The 22,108-nt window shown below is 34.7% G+C and overlaps 2 protein-coding genes across 4 annotated transcripts; one reads left to right on the top strand and one right to left on the bottom strand.

Moving 5' to 3' along the window:
• Positions 1-4,734: 4,734 nt before the first annotated feature.
• LOC100176232 (active breakpoint cluster region-related protein) lies at positions 4,735-20,531 on the top strand. Of its 3 annotated transcripts, XM_004225497.4 has the most exons (28): positions 4,735-5,011; positions 5,205-5,582; positions 5,829-6,029; positions 6,149-6,223; positions 6,306-6,461; positions 8,742-8,900; positions 9,136-9,319; positions 9,699-9,822; positions 10,117-10,237; positions 10,579-10,722; positions 11,096-11,281; positions 11,426-11,533; positions 11,821-11,875; positions 12,219-12,325; positions 12,686-12,829; positions 13,102-13,187; positions 13,574-13,659; positions 13,891-14,147; positions 14,512-14,523; positions 15,213-15,359; positions 15,595-15,697; positions 16,094-16,314; positions 16,759-16,928; positions 17,343-17,482; positions 17,935-18,049; positions 18,360-18,485; positions 18,924-19,077; positions 19,390-20,531. In XM_004225497.4, the coding sequence occupies exons 1-28, from the start codon at positions 4,829-4,831 to the stop codon at positions 19,843-19,845; spliced, it is 4,398 nt and encodes a 1,465-aa protein (XP_004225545.1). In that variant the 5' UTR covers positions 4,735-4,828; the 3' UTR covers positions 19,846-20,531. The 3 variants fall into 3 exon arrangements, with proteins under 3 accessions (XP_004225545.1, XP_002120098.1, XP_018668528.1); XM_002120062.5 differs by lacking the exon at positions 14,512-14,523; XM_018812983.2 differs by lacking the exons at positions 4,735-5,011; positions 5,205-5,582; positions 5,829-6,029; positions 6,149-6,223; positions 6,306-6,461 and adding an exon at positions 8,168-8,337.
• LOC100180117 (uncharacterized protein C3orf38 homolog) lies at positions 20,526-21,891 on the bottom strand. Its single transcript, XM_002119834.5, has 4 exons — positions 21,648-21,891; positions 21,471-21,571; positions 21,267-21,413; positions 20,526-21,121 (listed from the first exon to the last, which is right to left on the bottom strand). Exons 1-4 carry the CDS (start codon positions 21,766-21,768, stop codon positions 20,582-20,584), a joined length of 909 nt encoding a protein of 302 aa, XP_002119870.1. The 5' UTR covers positions 21,769-21,891; the 3' UTR covers positions 20,526-20,581.
• Between the last annotated feature and the right edge of the window lie 217 nt (positions 21,892-22,108).

The raw sequence follows: 22,108 nt of genomic DNA, 5'->3' as shown, positions 1-22,108 counted from the left end.
TTTTGGCCTAATTTAAACAACAATGGAGTAAATAAAACATAATGGGGGAAATATACAGTAATTAGAATCCTTTTGCTTTTTAAAATAAACTTTTCGTTAGTAAATTTGCGCATTCATTTTCATTGGTTCAACCACTGAGTATTTCTTCCCAAGTAAAAACCATATTCAATAAAAGCTTACTGTGTTTAACTGTTTTTATTAAACTGGATCGATTTTATCTTGCCTGTTCCAAATGATTTCTTGTCCCATTTTGGTTATTTCTTGTTACCCATCTAAACTACAATGAATCAGGAAGTGCAAGATTATCTTAAAGCAACACAAGCCCTGTTAACAGTAAGTTGTTTACTTTACTACGTTGGTAAGCACTCAAGTGTGCAAACCTTTTACGAGTCTCCAGAAAAAGATTAAGGCCAACAACAGGCATTAGGAACTGTTATTCCAAACGGTAAATCAGGAGAAAGATTGCAGAATCAGATAACAGGCATACCTGAGTATTGTCATGGTCGCCGTATGTTTTAGTGTTCATAAAATAGAGACAAACATGGACAGCACAGTCGCGCCCGTGTTTGTTCTTTGCGCTTGAAGTCCCTGTTTTAATTTTTAACGACTTGTTTATTGGTCGGCAACGCAACGAAAATCATATCCTTTGAATGATTGTCAATTATGTTATAGGAAGTTTGTACAATACCGTTAGGTTACCAAGCTTATTCCCGTTCCAGCCACTCAAATTGCACCTTACGTGGGCGAGAAACTACCGCTATTGTTGTTGTTGCAGAGTAGACAAACTACCGCTTCGAAAGTTGGTATTTCATTCCACATGTGTATTCCAGCAATACAATTGTCTGCTCCAGGTCATCCGTTGTTAATATCAGCGTGGTAATTTCTAATCAACTCGACCCTACTTCATCTCCCTTGGCATCGGATCGTATGGCCAGCCGTTGCAGGGATGACGTAACGACATATGGCCAACGACGGCAGCGTATGCCCCTGTGACGTAATGTCTTTGTAGCGTCACAACGCCAGAAGCGCCGGGCATCGCCTGCAGCAGTACGGAAATCGTTGAAAGTGCTCGGTTGCGGTTATTGGTTGATATAAATAATCACAGAACGGCATTTAATGAGGATTAGCGACCGTTTGAACTTGTATTCGAGGCAGGCAAGCTGGTAAGTTGAATGATTGAAGTATTTACTGCCGAGTACTTTTTTAACTGAAAACTTTCAATAAAACAGACAAGTAAACTTTATTTTTCAGATTTTAAACAATAATGGTATTCCGTAGCATTATTGCTATAATTAAAATATAGTTTGTTGCAGTTGCAGTTTTATTCTCCCAAAACTGTGTTAGAAACATTTGTTTCGTGACCGTAAAAATACGAAATCAGATTTACGAGATAGCAAACGCCACTGCGCAGTTTCCCAGCTCAAGCCAACAACAGTGAAAATCAACAAAGCGTCAGTAAATTTTTTACTGCCCGCTATTTTTTCTTCGTCACAGCATGGCTCCATACATAAATGCACCAAACTTTATTATTTAAAGTGACGGGGGTCGCAATATTGACCCGCCAGTTCCATTAATACCACGTGACGCTTATATTGGTCATTAGCAGCGGCCCTATTCCTGCCCGTATATAGAACTTCGTGCTTATAGTAATATAGTGTTCAAAAGTATTAACGGGTCCGAAAGTATAAACGTAGGTCATATTCATCTTATGATGCAGGAAAATGAGTCAAAACATGCCCTTCCTAAGTACTATAACGTGGAAGGGAAACATTAACGTGTCCTTTAATAGTTATTCATAGCTCACTCAAATACGGTTTATTCATTATTTATGTTCGAACTATCAAAGTTAGAGATACGTATGCATGTAGTACAATTGCATCTTACTTCATTGTGTTTTTAGCAATTAACAACGCTTATTTAGATTCATAAGGAAGCGGTTATATAATTCCGTAACATAGTAGGATGGAGGAAAATGGGACACCTTTTGTTTCTATTTTCTCATATTTTTATTATATTTTCTATTATTTGGTAGTAAATATAAAACATTGAACAAGTCTGCTTAAATTCAGACGGCAATATGAAACTATTTTTACCCACAATACTTTTCCGCGTTTCCAGACAAAAAGTAGTCTCCCTGATTGAGTGGGTATTTTGATTATTTCACGTTACCCGACCAATTTCTAATAACTCTTCACAAAAATAGGCCAGCGTGTAAAGAATTTATCACTTATCGTGTTTTCTATAATCGTGATATTGCGTTTATTCACCACTCATTGGAAATCCATTGATGCTTTTTGCAGATTCCGTGGTTTTACTGCAGTCTGGGAAGGTACTTTCTAAGTACCAACGCGATGTCTGCACGTCTTTCAGTAACCACCAGTTCACAACTACTCGTTCTGCCGCGAAGCCCACCTGGTGGGCACGACTTTCCGCGAGCCGTTTTCCCCATACCAGTCACTTACTGTTTATTTGATTTGCAGCTTCGCAGTTGAAGTTAGAAATATATTATGGAACTGACTTTTGTTTAATTTTTTTATGGATCAGTCATAAACGTAATTATGTTCTTTTGGGATATGGTCTATAGTAGGGGCGCGCCTATTTTGAAATGATTCTCCGTAAGTATCGTGATTCACGTTCTATTTTCTATTTCTGTTCATATTTTACTTATAAATAGGCTAAATATAAATTGGGGTACATGTCTTTACCTACGAAGTCTACCGAGTGCGACCGTGGCACTGTTTGTTAGTCAGCACGTCAGATGACACCAGTTATAGATGTTCGGTTGGTGTCCGGTGTAATTGGACCCGTAACTTACAGCGGCGATAATTTTAGCGCGTATATTTAGATGCACATATGAGTGGCGTCCCGTGACTTACTGGTCTGTTGCATCTCTCTAGAAACAACACAAACCATAGGAGAGAAACATTTAACAGAGATCCTGTGCGTCATTTTGCCAAATCCGTTTCACTTTTACGACAACTAATGTTTTGACAACCCATACAGACTGCTTTTCTCCACAGTTTATTTTTATTAAGCGAGTGCGTGAATGGGTCAATATACGCTCTGTGGTTGTAACCCGGCAACCTAGAATTCTGTTAATAAGTTGGATGGAAAATCCCCAATATTAGCCATTTCTTATTTTAGTGCCGTACACCACCTCTTATATATATCTCAGCATGTATCAGTCAAACTGATTTTACACATTTTACTTGCAATCGGATATCTTTTGTCAGCAGATATAATAAATTAGATACGTCGGGTAAAGAGCCGCGGGCAACTGTTTCAGTTCTCTGTTACAACTATCCAATGTATTCACCGTGAAATAATTCTGATTACCGTGTCCCTAATAGAACACTGTCTACGTCTGTTATTACGATTGAATCTCGCACCAAACGTGAATGGTTGAAAGCTTCTTTACAGCAGTAACTGGAATATTACATCAGTTGATACTTTGAATTGCGGCTTACAACACAATGATTCATATGCAAGTAGACCTACGTCAATTCCTCACTTCGTATGTTTCTTTAGTGCTGTCCAGGCTCACCAGATGTGAATTCAGTTTTGTCCCTTTCGCGCGTCACCGTGACGTAGGCAGAAGTGATTGTGACGCGTTTATTATCTTTCTCTGATGTTTCAAAACGTAAAAGGCGATTTAATGTGAAGTACCGGTATCTGGACCAAGTATTCGCGCATAGTTAGCACTATGACGTCATAACGCTTGTGCTCGCTCTTCGTTCATCTTGATTATAGTAGCGAAGGAAACAACATATCAGTTATCGTATTGGTATCGGTTGTTCTAACTCTCGATCAGCTAGCTTATGTCTCTTTTTGTTTATCGTCTTACCGGCTCGGTTGATGAGTAAGGCACTTGTAGCGCAAATATTGACTTTACAGCCAGTATATTGTCTACGGAGATACACGAAACAAGTTGCCCCTGCTTTTATACGTAGCTTCAGACTAAAATGGTTGGTCTTATTAAAAGTATCTTGATTAGAAATAATAGTTATATGCAGTTGGAGATTAAGCAGAAACTTAACGGGATTGTCGTAACGATTTAAAACACCTGTATCATAACACGGAGGTGAATCATATAGTAATCAGTTGACTACTGTACGTATCGGACTATCATAAAAGAATTAAATTGAATGAGGTTATATTATTATAATTTAATGAGCTTTAGTGCTGTTGTGCATGTACAAGAATTAGAGTGTTTATATGTGTTAAGTTTAATCTTAGCTCAATCGATTTTAAGTTTGTACTCATTTGCACTTATGGAGTCATATATTGTAATTCTTACTAATGTTATAACATATGTATATATCAAGTTGTACTATGCCGTTAATGTATTTGGTATAGGTAATTAGACTAGCTGTAAACATTATACAACCCTTTTGTATCCTATTATACTATTACTATCCACATTGTAAAGCCCTGAATTGAAATGGTTTGAACATTCTTATCCTGCTTGAAGATTCCAATTACAACAACATCAATTATTGATAGACATTAAAACTGAGCAGGTATAGGAATAGGGTAAAGCTCAACCAATTTTATGTCTTACAAAATGCTGTTTGTAAAAATAAATAAAGAAGCTATGTTCTTGAAAATGAATTTGTTTAGGTGACGTTATTTGAATTATGTTATTTGGTGTCAATTAAACTGGTTTAGCAGACATACAGAAAACAGATGTATTTAGGATGTTTGTATAACTATGCACTTCACTATTTTGATTACAGATTGTGTAGCGAATTCTTAAGTAATAAAAATACCCACTGTGAAATGGTCAGTATGTTATCCTAGTCCCACACTGTGTTTGCTGGTGCTCAAAATGACAATGAAGGAGGAATTCCTTGCAGAGTGGGCAAAAAAGTTTCCCGGAGAAGAACCACCAGCGAACGTGGCGTTTAAAAATGTAGAGGATATTGAGACAAGTTTGACCAATTGCCAAACTCTTATTAAAGATCTGGAAGAAAAACTTAGCCGGGAAAAATTCCATCTTATTTATTTACAGGTACTGTATTTATTTATTTTTTAAAAGTATACTTCGGCTTAATTATAAAATAAACAGAATTGGCTTAATTTTTTGAAGCCTTTTTTGAAGCCATTTTTGAGTTAGTGACATGACTAAACGTTAGGGAAAATCACAACAGTATGACCCATCTCACTATTTGCACGAAAATAAATCTTTTTGTTATTTTTCACAGACGTGTTTAGCTGCGAAGAGGCAAAGTTACAAAAGAGAGAATTGGGGATACAGAGCAAGCAGTTCCTCTATAGACTCAGCACCAACTTCCCCAAATCCAGTTTTAGAAAAGCCAATTTCAGATAACAACAGTGTGGATATAAACGCTAACGAGACGAAGTCTGTAGAAACAACTAAAGTCGCTCCTGCTGTCGGACCAAAGTTTACAAAACTTAAAAAAGAAGAAGAGGAAAAGAAATCAAATCGACTATCAAAGGTCCTTGAGAACGTGAAAATATTTGAAGCTAGAGCAACGGAGCCAAAAGAGCCGCTACCGGACATGGCTTCCTCCACCTTCCCACCTCGAGCCAGTCTAAGGAAGCGAACGTCTTATTTAGAGGTAATGCATGTTGTGTATAATTAGTCAGTTAGTCACATATCACATTGATTCCTTATTCACCACTTAATGCTTATTGCTTGCTAAATCCATGAACTTTCCTTCTAATCTTGCAATATGAAAATGTTTTCATTTATTGTTCAACTGATTGTTTAGTGTTCGTTATAAATGATGCCAAAGATTTGCAATCACGCTTTCCTAATTACACACTTCCTCGCCAGTAATTTCGCACTGATTGATTTAATTCAGGTTTGGGAATGCAAAACTGGCCCAGATAAAGAAGGCAGTGAAACCAATGACACTCCAAAAACACAGTTTGCTGTCAAACAGGAAAATCCATCGGAAGAAAACCTAAATGATGCTGTTGCCATGGTGACAGGACCAAAACAGAAGGCTTCAAGAGGAAGAGGGGATTATGTGGAAGTGTGGACGTGTAATACCGGCAATCAAGTAAACACTTCTATTATTTTTCGCAATTAACAAAATTTTCAAACAAGCTTGCATGGGTTCTATGTTTCAAGGTTTTACTCACCTAATTTAATTCTAATTGTATTGATTTTTAATTTCAGAGTAATGTTGGAATGTATGACAGTGATAATCAATTTGATTCAATGACTGCCCTGAATGAAGAAGCAAATGGAAAGGTATTTTACTTCTTTGCCGAACCACTGAAAACGCATTACCAATCTGTAACTTAAATATGTATATATATATATTATATTTCAGGATTATGATATCTCCGATATTGATATGAAAGATGGGTATGGGAAACGACATTACACTCTCGCAAGTACTGATGTTAAATTAAGAAAGAGTTCGATAGAAAACCAAGCAGTTCGGAATAGCCGGCTTACATGGCCAGCAGCTGGACCTAACTATGACGTGAGTACTTTTCATTTGAATATCTAATTTTTATGTAAATTTTGTTGTCCTAAAGTTTATTTAGGTAGGTTTTGTTTACTGTTTGTGTTTGAATTAATTTTATAAAGTGTTCAATTTGTTTTTAAAAAAATGTTTCTGCTGTCAACGATGATATCATATTGTTTTTTAAGTATGTCACTGCGGGCACTATTTATTTAATAGGCCTACATGTACAATGGCTTTACCATGATTGTCATGCAGACAGTTTTGAGAACATGTTATTACATGGTTGTTTAGTTGTTAGTTATTTATATTCACAGGGCTTACAACTTCTGATTTTAGTGTGTGCATGACATGACTGTCTGCTGTCGTAACTTAAATTACAGGGTATGACAGATTTACTATTTCCTTTTTCTTAAAATAAGAAGTTAGCTTGTCAAATGAAGGTTTACATAATAGTTTCAGTTGTGCCAGGTCGGATTGAACATTTGTTTGTACTCAAGATTTGATGTATTACATAGCTACCTGTACTGACATTTCCTTTGCATGTCAATAAAACACTAATTACATCATCCATCAATTGATTACTGAAGTTTATATTGTTGCTAGCTGACACTGGTTTTTCTAGATGTAAAAAAAACATTTTTTTTCTAATATTTTTTTGAACGATAATTATACAAAATAGAGTTAATATCTCAGTCGTCTTTACTTTAGTTTCATTTCCTTGTACAACACGTGCTTAAGGGAACTAGTTCTGCTTGTTATTGTCTATATAGCAGAACCATGTAATGGGCGAGCAGTTTTATTTTCAAAATTGTTGAGGCGTGGACTCCCATTATAATGAGGTGGTTTTACATTAAGTGGTGAAGATTCAAGAACAGGAAGCCACCATGGCTTCTATAAATAGTTTACCAGAGGTTAGTTCTGTTTCACATCACAAAATGCTAAGTACAGGTAGGCTGTTTGGTCGTATATAACTTGTTAAGAGGCAGTTATAAGATTTAGATATGTTTTTTAATATTTATACATTATTCATTTTTAACAGTAATAAAAATCATTAACCTGTATATCAAAGTATTTTAAATGGTGTAAGAATTTGTTGTTTAAAGTAGGAAAGTTTATTTATAACACATAAGTCTACAATTATGTTTATCTTTATTTATACTTGCGTTTTGCATGTTTAACTACAGGGTGTTTTTTATTTAGACATGTGGACATAAATTTACATGCATCAGGTAGCTGTGGTTAAAACAATAAATACAAAACCTATATGTAACGGATACATACAATGATAACATTTACACAGAACTCCATAAGCCTTGTTGTCTTACCACTGGGAACTCACACATAGGTGATAACTTGATACTAATGAAGTAGGAATTGGTTGTTCAGTTTAACATTGGATTCATTTATTGAAGTGTGTTGTTGAAGGGCTTAAGTTGACTTTACTTGGATTTAGAAAAGATTGTATAAGAACAGATGGTGGAAAGTAGCCAACAGCATATTCTGAATTGATTATAATGTAGTTGTGTTGGTCTGTGTGAGAATCAGTGAATGTGTTACGGAAATAACTCCAATTTTTAAATAGTAATCTAATATTCTAGTGGGGAGTGTAACCAACCCTGTGTAAGGATTTTATGTAGTAGTTCAGCCAAGGAACTTATACAGGCTCAGATTTAGTAAAAATCAGGTTTATCTGAAAGGTGAACGCTTGAGTTAAATGCTTGTTTGTTGTGTTACACAGAATTATGAGATCTGTTCTCACATACACATAACAAGTAACAACCATATTACATCTGTGATTAATTGTATCGGTTTGTTTGGATTATTCACGATGCTTCCTGCAGAATCACCACTCCCAGCAATCATAGGCACGAAAATTCTAATCACTGCTGATGTTAGTTTATTAATTAGTTCGCATTTGCATGTTTTTGCATTGTTACTTATAAGACAACAGTTGAAACGCATGCGTTTACCGTCTTTGGTCAACACATATAATAAGTTTTGAATATGCAAAGCACATACTTACTTGTTTATTCTACTACAGTGTGTTTCAAAGTATTTACTTCTTAGTGTATTTTTTTATGTCAACACTTAACGCATAACATTTTTTTAATAGTCCTGTTACTCAAGTATATGGCATAAAAGTTTTAAACAAAATCCCTCAATATGTTTTTTAAAGTTACTGTCGCATAACTTTGATTCTTCTGTGAAATATGCTTGCAATATTCAGAAACAGCTGTAAAACTTAGTTATTAATTATGCTCATTTTTTAATTATCATTCTCATTACTCCTCAAAGGAGCAGGAGGAGCTGGATGGTGATCCAGGAAAACAGGGAAGCATGGATCGTTACTCTCCGGAACTAAGTGATCTTGATCATTCCTCCGACTCCCAACACAGTGGGAGCAGTCGACGGGATAGTTTTGAATCTGTGTCAGAAACATCCACACATTCCAATGTATGTACAAGTTTGGTTTTCTTTGATATGGTTAACTTTATATTCTGTTGTTAAATATTATGAATTGGAGAGTAAATTAATAATTTTTTATTGGTTTTCAAATTCTAATTAAAATCAATTGAAAACTATTAACCATGTAATAGTTTTTTTATATATAATGCATTTTTTAACATCAATTTTTTTAAAGAGATACTAAAACATGAACCAGCACATATTAAACCGTTTTTATTTCCAGCAAAACAAGTTGAACATTCCAGAAGTTTCCCCTCTGCATCAGTTGCGAGATGCACGGACGACCAACGAGAGAATGAGTGTCGCTTACTCAGCGTTTTCTAATTGGTCGGATGATGATCGTACCACACCTGATCGGTCGTCCATGCTTTCTGTTCAATCCATGGAACTTCAATCATCTGATGATGGTATTTAGTTTTGTTGAAATGAATAGTGAAATCTGTCTATAATGTGTTTTCCAATATATATATGGGTGAGGTCCCATAAAGAGACACGCTAGATGATTCTCTAGTACCTTATATTGCGTTTATAAGTTGTCTGATCTGTCTGGAAATGACTTAAATGGTTTTCCTTATATGAGCAAGGTCTTACATTTATGCAGGAGCTAGCCCATTTTCCCATACTGTTTTTCATTGTTCAGTTAATTCTCATTTCATTTTGATCGAATTTCAAATTGCACAAAAATTGCATATTATGTAAGTTTGATAAATCCGTTGGATTAAAACACCAACCATTTAATTTACATAGCAACATATATTTCTAACTTTAATTCAATGCCTGTTATAGATCTTGCTGGTTCTGATGATATGTCATTATCCACAAGCAACAATATTGCTGGGAGTCTACACGCCATCAACCAAGCAAGGCGTGAACAATCAGACAGCCCAACCCCAATCTTTGTGTTTTCAAAGTCAGTATCCTCAGCCAGTGTTGGTATTTCCACAATATTAATTTTACAACATGACACAATATTGAAACAGCCAGACCAGAAGAACAAATTTAATAGTTAATATATTTTAAATTGAATATTAAACAATATTTTAACTTTTAATTACCTTTGCTTTGTGGCCTGGAATTTGTTTTTTTGTGTAATAATAAATACCAATATAGTGTGTACTGCACTATTATTCTAGTAACTGCACAAATTTTGTAACATGGGTATTACCAATACTATTATTAGCCGTTTACCACTAATTGCTTTCAGACCCAAAGGAACAGAGACAGAGGGGCAATCTGAAGACATTGGTCGCACGCCATCAATGTCCATGCCCCAGAAATCCACAAGTGTCAGCACAGACACAGTGCTACATGGTTCTCCATCTAAAGTAAATAGTTTTCGTATTGTCCTAACTCTTAACACCAGAATACTGTGTAAGCCAAATTAAAGTGTGTATAATATTTAGTATATTATTAGTATGTGTATTTTGCAAAATTGAATAGAACTAAATTTTAATTAAATGTTAATGCTGATCAAAGAATTCTGTTCTTTGCGGTTTTTTATTCTTGTTACTAGCAGAACGTATTTTGTTTTTTAGTTTTATTTTTTTACTACTTTAAAAAGTAGTCAAAGATAGCCCAACAGAGCTTTATTACCTTGGAAAACAAAACCCCGGTTTAAGTTAAATTTAAAATTAATTTTAAGAAAAAAGTAAATTATTTTGTACAGAATGAAGCTGTGTCGGACATGGTGGATTACCAGAAGGTGAGAAGCATCGCTGAGGCCGAGAAACTTCGCATGAGGAAGTGGGTTCTCACATCCTTGCTTGATAACGAGGAAGCTTATCTTCAATACCTTAATACATTGTTACTGGTGAGTGAAGTGTTTATCTTGCACAGGTTAAAGGAAGTGATACAAATAGATGGCTTCTACAGTGATGTTAATAAGCATTTCCTTGTTGTCTACTATTGTATTGCATTAACATCTTCAGTTCATACAATAGTTTTCTGGTTATTTGTGTACCAGGACAACCCAGGCTTTCTTTCTCTCTATTTTTATAAAATAATTCCCTCTATTCTATGGAATATTTTATACAACAAAATAGAATAGGTGTTTATAAAATAATAAGTTTTGGTCTTGTCGTATTCACTTTTATTTCACCTTGCAATAATATCTGTAATACAAAAACTTGTTTTTTTCGTTAAATTTATTAGTTACCTGTGTCTTAACCATCGAAATCCCACAGTACATGAAGCCATTAAAAGCTACAATTGGAACATCTCAGCCTGTGATGTCAGCACAAGACTTTGACACGGTTTTCTTCCGTGTGAACGAATTACATGAACTTCACGCAAATTTCTTTCAAAAATTGAAACCCAGATTAGATGTATGGAGTGCTGATACTGCAGTGGGTGATCTGTTCAAAAAGCTGGTATGAATAGTTTTCATGTTATATACACTTAAACACAGTTTGTATACTATGTACTAAAGCTGTGCCTGGTTCTAAATATAAACATTGGTAACACAATCTGTGTTTACTTGTTCATGTATTGATTACTGTTCCACTTTCATTCAGCTATCTAAACTGAACTTATATGGTGACTACCTGAACAATTATAAAAGAGCGCAACACACAGTGGAAAAATGTGCCAAAGAAAATGAGCAATTTCGTCACATTATTGAGGTAATAACAAAATAACATTATGTGTCTCTTAAATGGAGTTATTTGCTATGCCATCATGTATTAAATAGGAACATAAGAAGCGTTCCTGTTTATGGAAAAAGCTGTTTATGTTTATGGTTGCTGTTTATGGAAAAAGAAATACAATGTAACAGAACACCAAAACAAAGACAGATATATTTTCTCTATATATATACACAGATATATTTTCTATCTTTTAACCTTCATTGTGAGCCTTTCATGACCTTAGTTTCGCATTGCATTATCCTCACATCACTATTATTCTGCAGAGCTTAAAGGTTCAATCCAGGAGAAGCAAAGATTCAGAGTCCATCAGTTTAATCGGTACGTAGCTTGTTCAGATATAAATTGTTTTTTTTCCCGTAATTTCCCTTATTTAATTATGAAATGGTGCCACTTCTGCTTGTGTATTTAAAATCAAAGAATTCAGTAAATATTAACATTGTTGTGTTCAAATAATGCTGTGTACAATGGGTTAACCACGGTTTAGAATATTGATTTTGCTGATAAAGAATTGAATAATACATGACCAACGATAAAATGTACAATGTATGGATACGTGGGATTACCTGTTGCGTTACCAGGTGTGAGGAGTAGTCTGTTTTGTTTATAACTTGCTGTGTTGTTTTGTGTACTCCTGTGTGGTCTTATGTTGTTTATATTGCAGAGGTATTATACAAACCTGTGGAGAGGTTTATGAGAACAACGTTGGTTCTTCAAGATTTATTGAAGCACACACCACACAGACATCCAGATTATCATACACTGAGACAGGTGTGTTAAACAACATAATGCCAAAAAATGTACAAATTTGCTAACTAAACTTATTATTGAAATGGATGTATCATGGCAGTATGTGTGAGAAATGGGTAATCTTTACTTTATGAGATGTATAAAACTACACATAATAATCAACCTATACAACAAGATATATTTTGGTAAAAGAAATCTATACATTTTTTTAACTAAAAATGAAAATGCCCCGTTTTTGCAAAAAAATAGCAAAATTGAGAAAATTTCCAATAGAAGGATTTTAACACAAATCCCACCTAATATTTACATATCCCACCTAATATTTACAAAACACACGATTAACCTTTCACCACTTCATCCAACACTTCCTTTCACCTCCAGGTGTTGAAACAAGCCCAGCAGTTCCTTGAGAGGATTAACTCTGCATCTTCCTCCTCCTACAAGCCTCGTCGAGTCCCTTCCTCCGCTGCCGCTGCTGCGCGGAGTGCAGATAGAGAACTCATTAAAGATGGATTTCTTGTAGAGGTAACTTTTATTTGACTGTTTCTATGATCAGCTTTTGTGTGGTTTGACTGTGTCAGTAAAACCCGTTTTTTTTTTACAGTAAGCTAATGTGTGGAATAAAATTGTTGTTAGTTTTCAACCTTGAATTTTTTTTCTGTGAAGCAGTTTTTGTTATTAGTTATTTCGGAGACATAATATCTATTGAAAAATTTTAAGACTTGAAGTTTTTTATTCAAAGCAAACATTTGACTGTGTATAACAACAAAGTAAAACCTGGTTATTTTTATCTCCAGGTTTCAAATGATGGTAGTAGAAAGTTAAGACATTGTTTCCTTTACAACGATCTCCTTTTATGTGCAAAACAAAAGAGCGCAGCGGGGTGAGTCACTATCTTATGACGCTTGTCATGAGGCATATGCTCCATTTATTCATGTACCATACACTGTCTCATATCTCCATTTCTATGCACTACTACCTAAAACAGTGGTCACCGTTACATTGTAACTCATACTGCTCATAATAACCTAATATGACTTTAACAACTTTTAAAAAAAAATGTAATCAAATAAATGTGATAAAGTTGTATTCATGTACTTGCTAAACCAGCACTGTTCAAAGTTTTCTCAATTTTAATTTTTAAACCACCTTCGTGAGCTGCGTCTTCTTTATTACTTTATAAAATAACTGGCATTATCAAAACAAATTTCCCATGTGAACAATATTATAATAGTATAAATTTAATAATGAACTTATCATCCCATACAGGGTGTTCCACTCAAAAGATTCATATGAATGCAAATGGTACATTCCGTTAGCTGATCTATCTTTTCAACCGAAAGAAGATTCTGAAGGTAAAAATCTAATACGGAGTAACCAAACTGATTTTTCCCAAGCTAAGGTCCAAGATTATTGTTTTATAAATCTCAGTTTTTTTAATCGACTCTAAAATTAGATAAAATTAAGTAATAAAACCAAGTGCTTTATATTTAAAATTAATTTTATTTTTTTAAGATATTAATAGCCTTCAAGAAGTATTTGTATTTTTGTTGTAAGCCTCAGTAAACACATGGTTGTATTACCAGCCATACCCGATGTACAACCCACGAGTGAGGATGATCTTCGTGATTTAAGCAACCGTGCGCAACAAACTAAGCGTGACATCGCTCGCGAGCGTAAAGCACACAGTAAGGATGCAAAGGAACACTCGAGGTCCTCAGAGAGCTCTCCGGCAAAAACTCGGCGGGAAGAACGGCTCCGAAAGAAGCTGGCAGAGCTGGAAGCGAGGATCGTCCTCGCAGCTCCTGATCTTCCTCTACGAATATATCACATGCAGGGGAAGGTGAGTTGCTCTTTGTCTTCTTCATCTTTATTTTGGTGATAGGTGCTGAAGTGCTGTGTTATGTTGGGGGCAATGTGGTTTTTTAATGAATACAATAATGTGTCCATGTGTAATTTTAAATGTTTTAGGAGATCATTTATACCCGTGCGATAATTTTGGTGAAAATGTTTAAAAACCTAAATTCTTTTAAAATAATATATCAATTGCTTATAATATGTAACAAACCACAACAATATTCCATTCTGTATCATCTCCATGGTTTAAAATGAATTTGAAATCACACCACTGTTCATACAACAGATATTTTAGTTGTTGTTAATATTAAACATATTTCACAGTTTTTCTTTATTTTGTTGCTTAATAGGAAAGAAGTAAGGTAGGAAAACGCGGTTTGGGTGTTGGTATATTATCGTTGCATGGCAGTGTGTATAATAGCAGTATAACTTTGTTGAAATCTGAAAAGCAGTTTTTGTATGCTTAAACTGCATCTTGTGTACCTCTATAGCTTTGTAAAGATTGTTTAGCAAAACTTTATAAAGTTTTGTTCTTATGCAGCAAAAGTGCTATTAAACCAACTAATGCTGCTTATAACTAACGGCAAGTTACTAAAATGAGACTTGTGTTTACTTCTCTCTTGCATGCAAATGTTTGTATAGTTGTATGCACCCAACCATGCAAATGTCAGTGCTGGTGGTATATATATTTGTTCCCACTTGGTTGTGTATTCGAATTTAGTTAGCTGCATTTGTCGCGTGTGCTTTGAATATGATTCAGTGAATATTAGTTTATGTGTGATAAGAAATTGACCCGAATTTGAACCAAAATTGCATCTTGAATGCAGTTTTAAATTTTTTTCAAAATCTGACCCTATTGACAAATACAGTACCAGTATCCTGAGCTATTTCAAAATCAAATAGAAATTCAAAGTGTGAATTATTAACCAAGCCAATGTACAACATGCATTGGTTGCAAGGGTTAATGAATCAATGCAATGTTAATAGCTTACATGTTCACATATATGAAATATCAATGCATTGTATCTTACCACTGTCCTATTACCCACAGTCTTACATGTTCCTCATGTCTTCCGATTATGAGAGGATTGAATGGACCGAGGCAATCATGAAACAACAGGAAACCTGCTTTAAAAGTTTTTCACTGGCATCACTGGAAGTAAATGCACTGCTTTCTGCTTGTGTTCGACTTCGAAAGGTATTATGCGTTGCAATATGTTGTATATCTGAGATTTAATTTGTTTTCTCTTGTTATTGAGTGTTGCTTTTTGCATAAAAACTGTTAAAAGTTGTTTTTTTACTGTAAATATTAGATATTATTTAATACAGTTTTGTACTTCTGTCACTGCTGTTTATCTAAACAACATCGAGTAGAAATACACAGCAAGTTATAAGCCTTACATTAAGTCAAAATTAATGTTTTCTTCATTCAGATGAACAATGTCGGTTCCATGCATATAAAGGAAGACGAAGATTTATTATCGGGATATTTAAACGCAACTATTCATTCTGGACAAGGATTCCTTCATGCATGCAGTAAGTAGCTTGCCAAGTTATATTATTAAACACTTGGTTCTGTGTTGTTCATTGCATTATAAAATGCCTATGTTATAAAAAGTCTAAAAATATATTTGGGTTATATAAAATAGTAGTTACTAATACTATGGTGATGAAAAGTACCTTGGTCTTCTGACACGAGGTAGTTATTTAGTACAAAAATTAATAACAAACAGTACGTTACAAATTTATTGTTAACAAACAATCCGTTTTTTGCTGGCATGACATAAACTGTCTATTAACGTTGGTACCCACGCTTTGGCGTACTTTTTGGGTTGTTTTATGGTAAAAACGGTTTTCATTTCAGATTTAAAAGAATTAAATTGTAAAAATTTCTCTGAAATTTTGTAAATTAAATTTCTCTGATCCTTACAGATCCATACTGCACGTTAGAAGTTGATTCTTACGGACAGTTTCAAACAAAAGCGAAGACACGACCGTGTAGAGACACCAAGCTTCCTGTTTGGGATGAGGAGTTTGAATTAGAGGTTGACGGTGCACAAACTCTTCGCATTCTCTGTTACGATCGGGCACGAGAGGCGGTGGCAGGAGCTTCATATGATGATGATGTTCTCATTGCAAAGGGGAAAGTTGGGGTGGGTTGTGTTCTGTTAAATTATAACTTTAGGGTTTTAATTATACTGCTTGAAAACCATCATGGTGTGTCAATCATATTCAGTTAAACACACCTATTTTTTGCAAATCCCTATAAATACACCACCGATACTAACACATGTATTTCTACAATTGTTAAAACCTACCCTGATGCAGCAGATGAATTCTTCTAACATTTTAAGTACTCCAAATATATCAGTTTTTTACTCAATTTTCACTCTTAACATTCATCCTTTATAAACCAAACCCTTGATAACTAAAATATATAATTTGGTTTTCCAAAGTGTTCGGTTCACCAAACATTTTTTTGTTTTTAATTTATTAACTAAAAACCACCGCTAGACCATAACAGAAAATTTGTTTTACCAATCCCTACCAATCTTGCACATGATCACTGTATTAAAGTTCCTACATTTTGTTGTCAGTTGGTACGAGAGTCGTTACGCACGCATGGTGAGAAGGAAGTTAGTGTGTTGATGAATGAATTATCCATCAGTGTCTCAATCAAGTTCACACCGAGGGAACACAGCCTTCAAAGACTTCCTTCAAAGAAATCAAACGGGGTGTTTGGGGTCAAGATTGGAGTTACAGCTAAGTGCGTTGCTCAGTGTGTTAATGACTCTCGTTTTTTTGTTCATTCTCTTTTTTCGTTTAATTTGACTTTTGCTATGATATTTGAAGAGATAAATAAACAGTTATGTTAGGTTTTCTGTGATAATTTTTGTTATGTTTATTTACAAAATGTGTTAAGCAGTTAAACTATATTGGCTTTGTTGGTAAAGAAAATGTACAGTTTATCTTTTTTGGGTGTTAAAGTTAAGATCCCATGTAATAGGTCTAAGGATTATTTAATTATTAAAACTACAATTAACTGTCTATACCTATGAAAAAACATAACCTAAAATTTTGTTAGGGTATAATAACAAAATCACATTGAAATAAAGATAATGAAACCCAACAAGTAAGTTTCCAATTTATCGGCCAAATAAAAGCATTTAATTTTCACTAGACGAGAAAGTTCTGGCATCCCAAGCATTGTAAGGAAATGTGTGGCTGAGGTTGAAAGAAGGGGAATGGGAGAAGTTGGAATATACAGAGTGTCAGGTGTGGCATCAGAGATACAAGCACTCAAGGCTTCATTTGATACAAGTATGTAATACAGTATGTCTGTTGTGGCTGTTGTGTTTTAGCTCTTCCGGAAAAAAAATCTTGGTTGTTTAATAAGTGTATAAGATATGTGAAGTTCAGTTTTATTAACTTTTGCATATTATTACAACAAAGTATAAAAACTAAACATTTGGCAAGGGATATAAAAAACATACATGATTTGGTATTGTTTAGTTTAGTGTTTCGCTATATTTTTTAGTTCACTTTCATTTCAGATACAATAATACCCTGATTACCAACTTTATCCATAAAGAAACCTGAAAATATTCCCAAATATTTTTTATCTACTAAATTAGCCATTGAAATAAACAAAGTCTTGATAAGACCTCTGCTTTACAATAAACAATTCCTGGCAGCCTTGGAGAGCCACTGGACAATGGTTGTCCAGCACCAGTCAACTTTCTATGCAGTAAATATTCAAATACTTTTTGCAGATCGTAGAGATGTGACCATGTTACTAGGAGAGGTTGATATTAATGCAGTTGCTGGCGTGCTTAAACTTTACTTTCGTGAGTTACCTGAACCTCTGTTCACTGATTCAAGATACAGGTATGGTGACAAATTTGATTTATTTGTTGGATTTGCAGGCTTAAAAAACTCTTACATCATGTGAGCATTAAAATAGGTTATTGTGGTGAAAATTCAATGAAATTTCTGTAGTTTGAAAACTGTTACAAAAGACTATTTTTGGTAATTATGACATAAATGATGTTAAAACTTAAAAATCTTTAATATGCATTTCTGCTACTTTTGCCTTTTTATGCTACTATTGCTCACTTTAAAACTGTTTTCAATGAATTTATACGAATAAATAACATTCCGACAAATGAGTGATAAGGGAATTCTTATTTTGTTTCAGTGACTTTGTCAGTTCATCGTCTCTCACGGATCCCGATGTGAAACTACGAACAATGAAGCAACTCATCAATGATCTTCCTCCTCCTAACTATAGAACTTTACATTTCATCAGAGAACATCTGATCAAGTAAGAGATGTGGATGCGATGATGTCTTGATTCTCATCCACATTGTTTGGATGTACTGATGTACTATTATTTAATTCCTATTTTTTATAACTGTGATATGTTCTGTGAATCTGGCCGTTCTAGTACTTATATCATTGGACAATTTTAGTTGAGTTCTAACAGAACACTCAGTTTTCTACTAAAGACACCGCAAACAAAAGTGTGGTGTCATTAAAAAAAGTAAAATAGGTGAATGTATAATAATGTGAGTGTAAAGAAAATAAATTTAGATGAATTTTTCAAGTAACTTTTATAGAGATTTTCTTAAATATTTTTGATGATGCTTCCTATTTTACGAGCATATTTAACAAAAGATTTTGCTTACTGTGTTATAATTATTTGTAACAAAAGATAATGCTTGTGTTATAAGGTTTTATAAAAACTGCCTTTCTTTCACAGAGTTTCACAGAACGATTCAAATAACAAGATGAACCTCCATAATCTTGCAACTGTGTTTGGACCAACTTTACTGAGACCAGCTGAAGACAAAACTCCCCAAATAACTTCATCTGCGCTTGCTCTTAATGCACTCAGGATGGATGTTCATTATCAGGTAAAGGTTTCCTTTGTTTAAATAGATTGGTTCAGTGATAAAACTAGTTGATTAGTTTACTGCTCAATGTTGTTATATATGTGCAATTGTAGCAACTGTTGGTTTAGTTCTGTAGACGTTGAACGCTTGACAGAATGTTTCAGACATTTGCACATTATTTTTACCACAGAATTGACTGTTTAGCAGTTTAGATACTATTTAAGGTTGCGTTAAGAACTTTTTAAGGTGTCCTGCTAAACTGTCTATTTAGGATTTTTTATGTAGATTTGAATATAAGGATTTATGAACATGGTTTTTATTATCTTTTTTCAGATGGATGTTTTGTTGAATTGTCTTGAACTCGAAGAAATGGTTGATTATGATACCATGCTGAAACAAAAGAAAGAAGATAAAGATAAACATCTCTCCAAGAGCCAGGAAGACTTAACTGATGGAAAATCAATCAAGAAATCCAAACCTCCGATGACACGATCCTCCACAGAAGGAAGTTTTGGATCAGATAAAGAGGAAAAAACATCTTCAATCAAACAACAGAGATCTGGGAACGTTCATTCTGGATCAGTAGTTCCCCCACCTACACCAATACCTAAAGAACAAAGATATCATCCATATGAAGAAATCTACATTCCCTCTTCCACTGCCAAGCCACAAATAAAACCTATAGTCAGTCGGAAACCAAGTTCAGACATGCAAGGTAAACCGAAGCCTGTCCCTGCCCCACGAAAGCCTGTGAAAGTGCCCAAGCAATCTGTAGTGACTGATCTGTAGCAAGTAGTGGCACTCAGCAATGGTTGACTGTTCCCAATCGGTTTCCTTTTTTGGTGCAATAACTTCTTAATAGTTAGGTTACCATATATGAGCGGAATAATCATATAATTGAATCTGAGCTATCTGTAAGGGAGAACTGAGACTTGAGTGTAAGCCATGGTACTGCGCAGACCGGTACTACATACAACGGTACTGCCTTCATTCTAATCTATATTGATCAAGATCATGTATTACCAACAAATGAGAATAATTTGATAATGCAGTTAAACCCGGCTTTTGTATTTATTCTTATTAATTTTTTATCTCTTTTTACATGTTGGACATTGTGCAACCAGTGAGGTCACCTCGCTGAAGTGTTTTTAACAGACTTAATGTCTCTTAATCGCCGAATAACTTTTGTAATTGTGCCTGGTTTATGTTCGTGGTGTGTGCATGTGCTTAGTTAGGAGACCCGAAAGTTCCAAAAACTTTAGCCTGACCAAGCTGGTGTCCTAGCTCAGCTTCTATCAAAACACAACACCCATTCCGCACCACCAAATGAACAATAGACAAATTGTACAAATGTTCGGTACACGCACATCTTCGCATTAAAACTTTAACGTCGTTTTTATGATCATACTCCCCCCTTGTGTTAGTAACCTGCTGTTATAATTATTATGCTGTAATAAAACACCACGCAATCACAAGAAGTATTTTACTCCGAGAAGCAGTTTAAGTGCCGATATTAACGTGTACATTACAACTCACTATTTAACTGATCCTGCAAAGATGAGCTCAGACCATTTGCTTCATTGAAATTGGCGGTCAGCTTAACCAGCAGTTTAGAAAACTTAATTTTCCACCTATTTTGATCATTAGGGTCGCGTATTAATCCAAAAAGTTGTTCAAAAATTCCTACTAAGCAACTGTGGTTATCTGCAGTATATTGGTGCAAAGTTCCACAAGCTGCTACTTTTGCCAAACCATGCGGATTTATTACTGCACGGTGACCATTAGGAGTGGTGTTTACGTTAAACAGAACTCTGTCACTGCGTACCATCCTTGTAAACTTGTCATATGTTTCTTTTGCTCCGTAAAACTGTTCAACAGTGTCAGTATTATTGCTACATTCCAACACACAGTCTGGTGTAAAGTGATCAGAGCTCCAACCTGACGTGTTTAATTCGTTCATTTGACCATTGAGCACTGGGTAAAACCAGTCAACAAATTCTTGAGATAAAGTCTGATTTGTTTCTTGTACAACATATCCTCTTGGGTTAGGTGCAATTGAAGTTGACTGAAATTACAAATAAAAGAGAATGTTTACTATTGCATAAATTTATTTACAACAACAGAAAGTATCAGGGTATAAATATGGTGATGCCAAATTATTTTCATGGACCATAGACTTGCCAAAATAAATAAGGATTGTGTCACCTTACCTGGCTCAAAGGTGATACATATGCTGGTGATGATGCTGTTAACTGTTTATGCTCAACCACTTTATGTGCGGATAAATGTCCACCACACCTTTTTACTATATGTTGGACAAGCATATCTTTGTCAGATGTTGTTGGCAGTCTTTCACCCTTGTTAGAAACAAGTTATCATTTATTAAACAAACAATATATTTGTTCATTACCAACCTTTTTGTGCAGATAGTTAAATAAAACATCTCGTTTCACTTTTTTCCTTCCCAAAAGTTCAGCACTGCTTGATGAGTAGTCTAATATAGCATCGATACTTTCTGGATGTTTAACACTCAAAAGGTGAGAACGTAGAAATTTACAATTCAGTTGTTTTTAGTTTAATTGGTACTTTACCTTTGCATGAAGTCGTCACGATTTTTTTATTGGTAACTGTAAGTAACAATGAATTAAGATCATCTGATGACAACTCTAATAGAATAGCTTCGCACTCTACTCTTTCTTTGCCGTCTATCATTCCTTGAGTCAGTAAGTTTATTGAACATATGTTCAGTTTAGGTAGATACGCTAGATAGATTATTAAAAGAGGAATTACGTTTCTGGCAGAAACTTGCAGATCTACCAAGGGAAGTCCCCTGTGACGCCCTAAAATATTCGCGAGAACATATGTTATTGTAGTGGAGTTATATACACAAACTACTATGATAATTTTGCTATGAATCAATAAGTTTAAAAACTGCAATGCATATTTAACATAGCTTTTCATGGCAAAAATTTCCAAAAGATTACAGCATTTTAGTTACAGTATAATGTTTCTATTAGTTTTACAGTTGGCGCACCTGGCGACGAACTTTATT

The sequence above is a fragment of the Ciona intestinalis genome, chromosome 1, assembly GCF_000224145.3.
Source record: "Ciona intestinalis chromosome 1, KH, whole genome shotgun sequence".
Classification (NCBI taxonomy): domain Eukaryota; kingdom Metazoa; phylum Chordata; class Ascidiacea; order Phlebobranchia; family Cionidae; genus Ciona; species Ciona intestinalis.
This window is presented reverse-complemented; position numbering and strand designations above follow the sequence as displayed.

Excerpts from the sequence above, each read along its gene's own strand:
- LOC100176232 (XM_004225497.4), top strand. The coding sequence starts at position 4,829 with ATGACAATGAAGGAGGAATTCCTTGCAGAGTGGGCAAAAAAGTTTCCC. Across the intron at positions 6,462-8,741 it reads CAGCTGGACCTAACTATGAC|GAGCAGGAGGAGCTGGATGG; the intron begins GTGAGTACTTTT and ends TACTCCTCAAAG. Across the intron at positions 16,929-17,342 it reads AAGATTGGAGTTACAGCTAA|ACGAGAAAGTTCTGGCATCC; the intron begins GTGCGTTGCTCA and ends AATTTTCACTAG.
- LOC100180117 (XM_002119834.5), bottom strand. The coding sequence starts at position 21,768 with ATGATAGACGGCAAAGAAAGAGTAGAGTGCGAAGCTATTCTATTAGAG. Across the intron at positions 21,414-21,470 it reads TTAACTATCTGCACAAAAAG|GGTGAAAGACTGCCAACAAC; the intron begins GTTGGTAATGAA and ends GTTTCTAACAAG. Across the intron at positions 21,122-21,266 it reads ATGTATCACCTTTGAGCCAG|TCAACTTCAATTGCACCTAA; the intron begins GTAAGGTGACAC and ends TTGTAATTTCAG.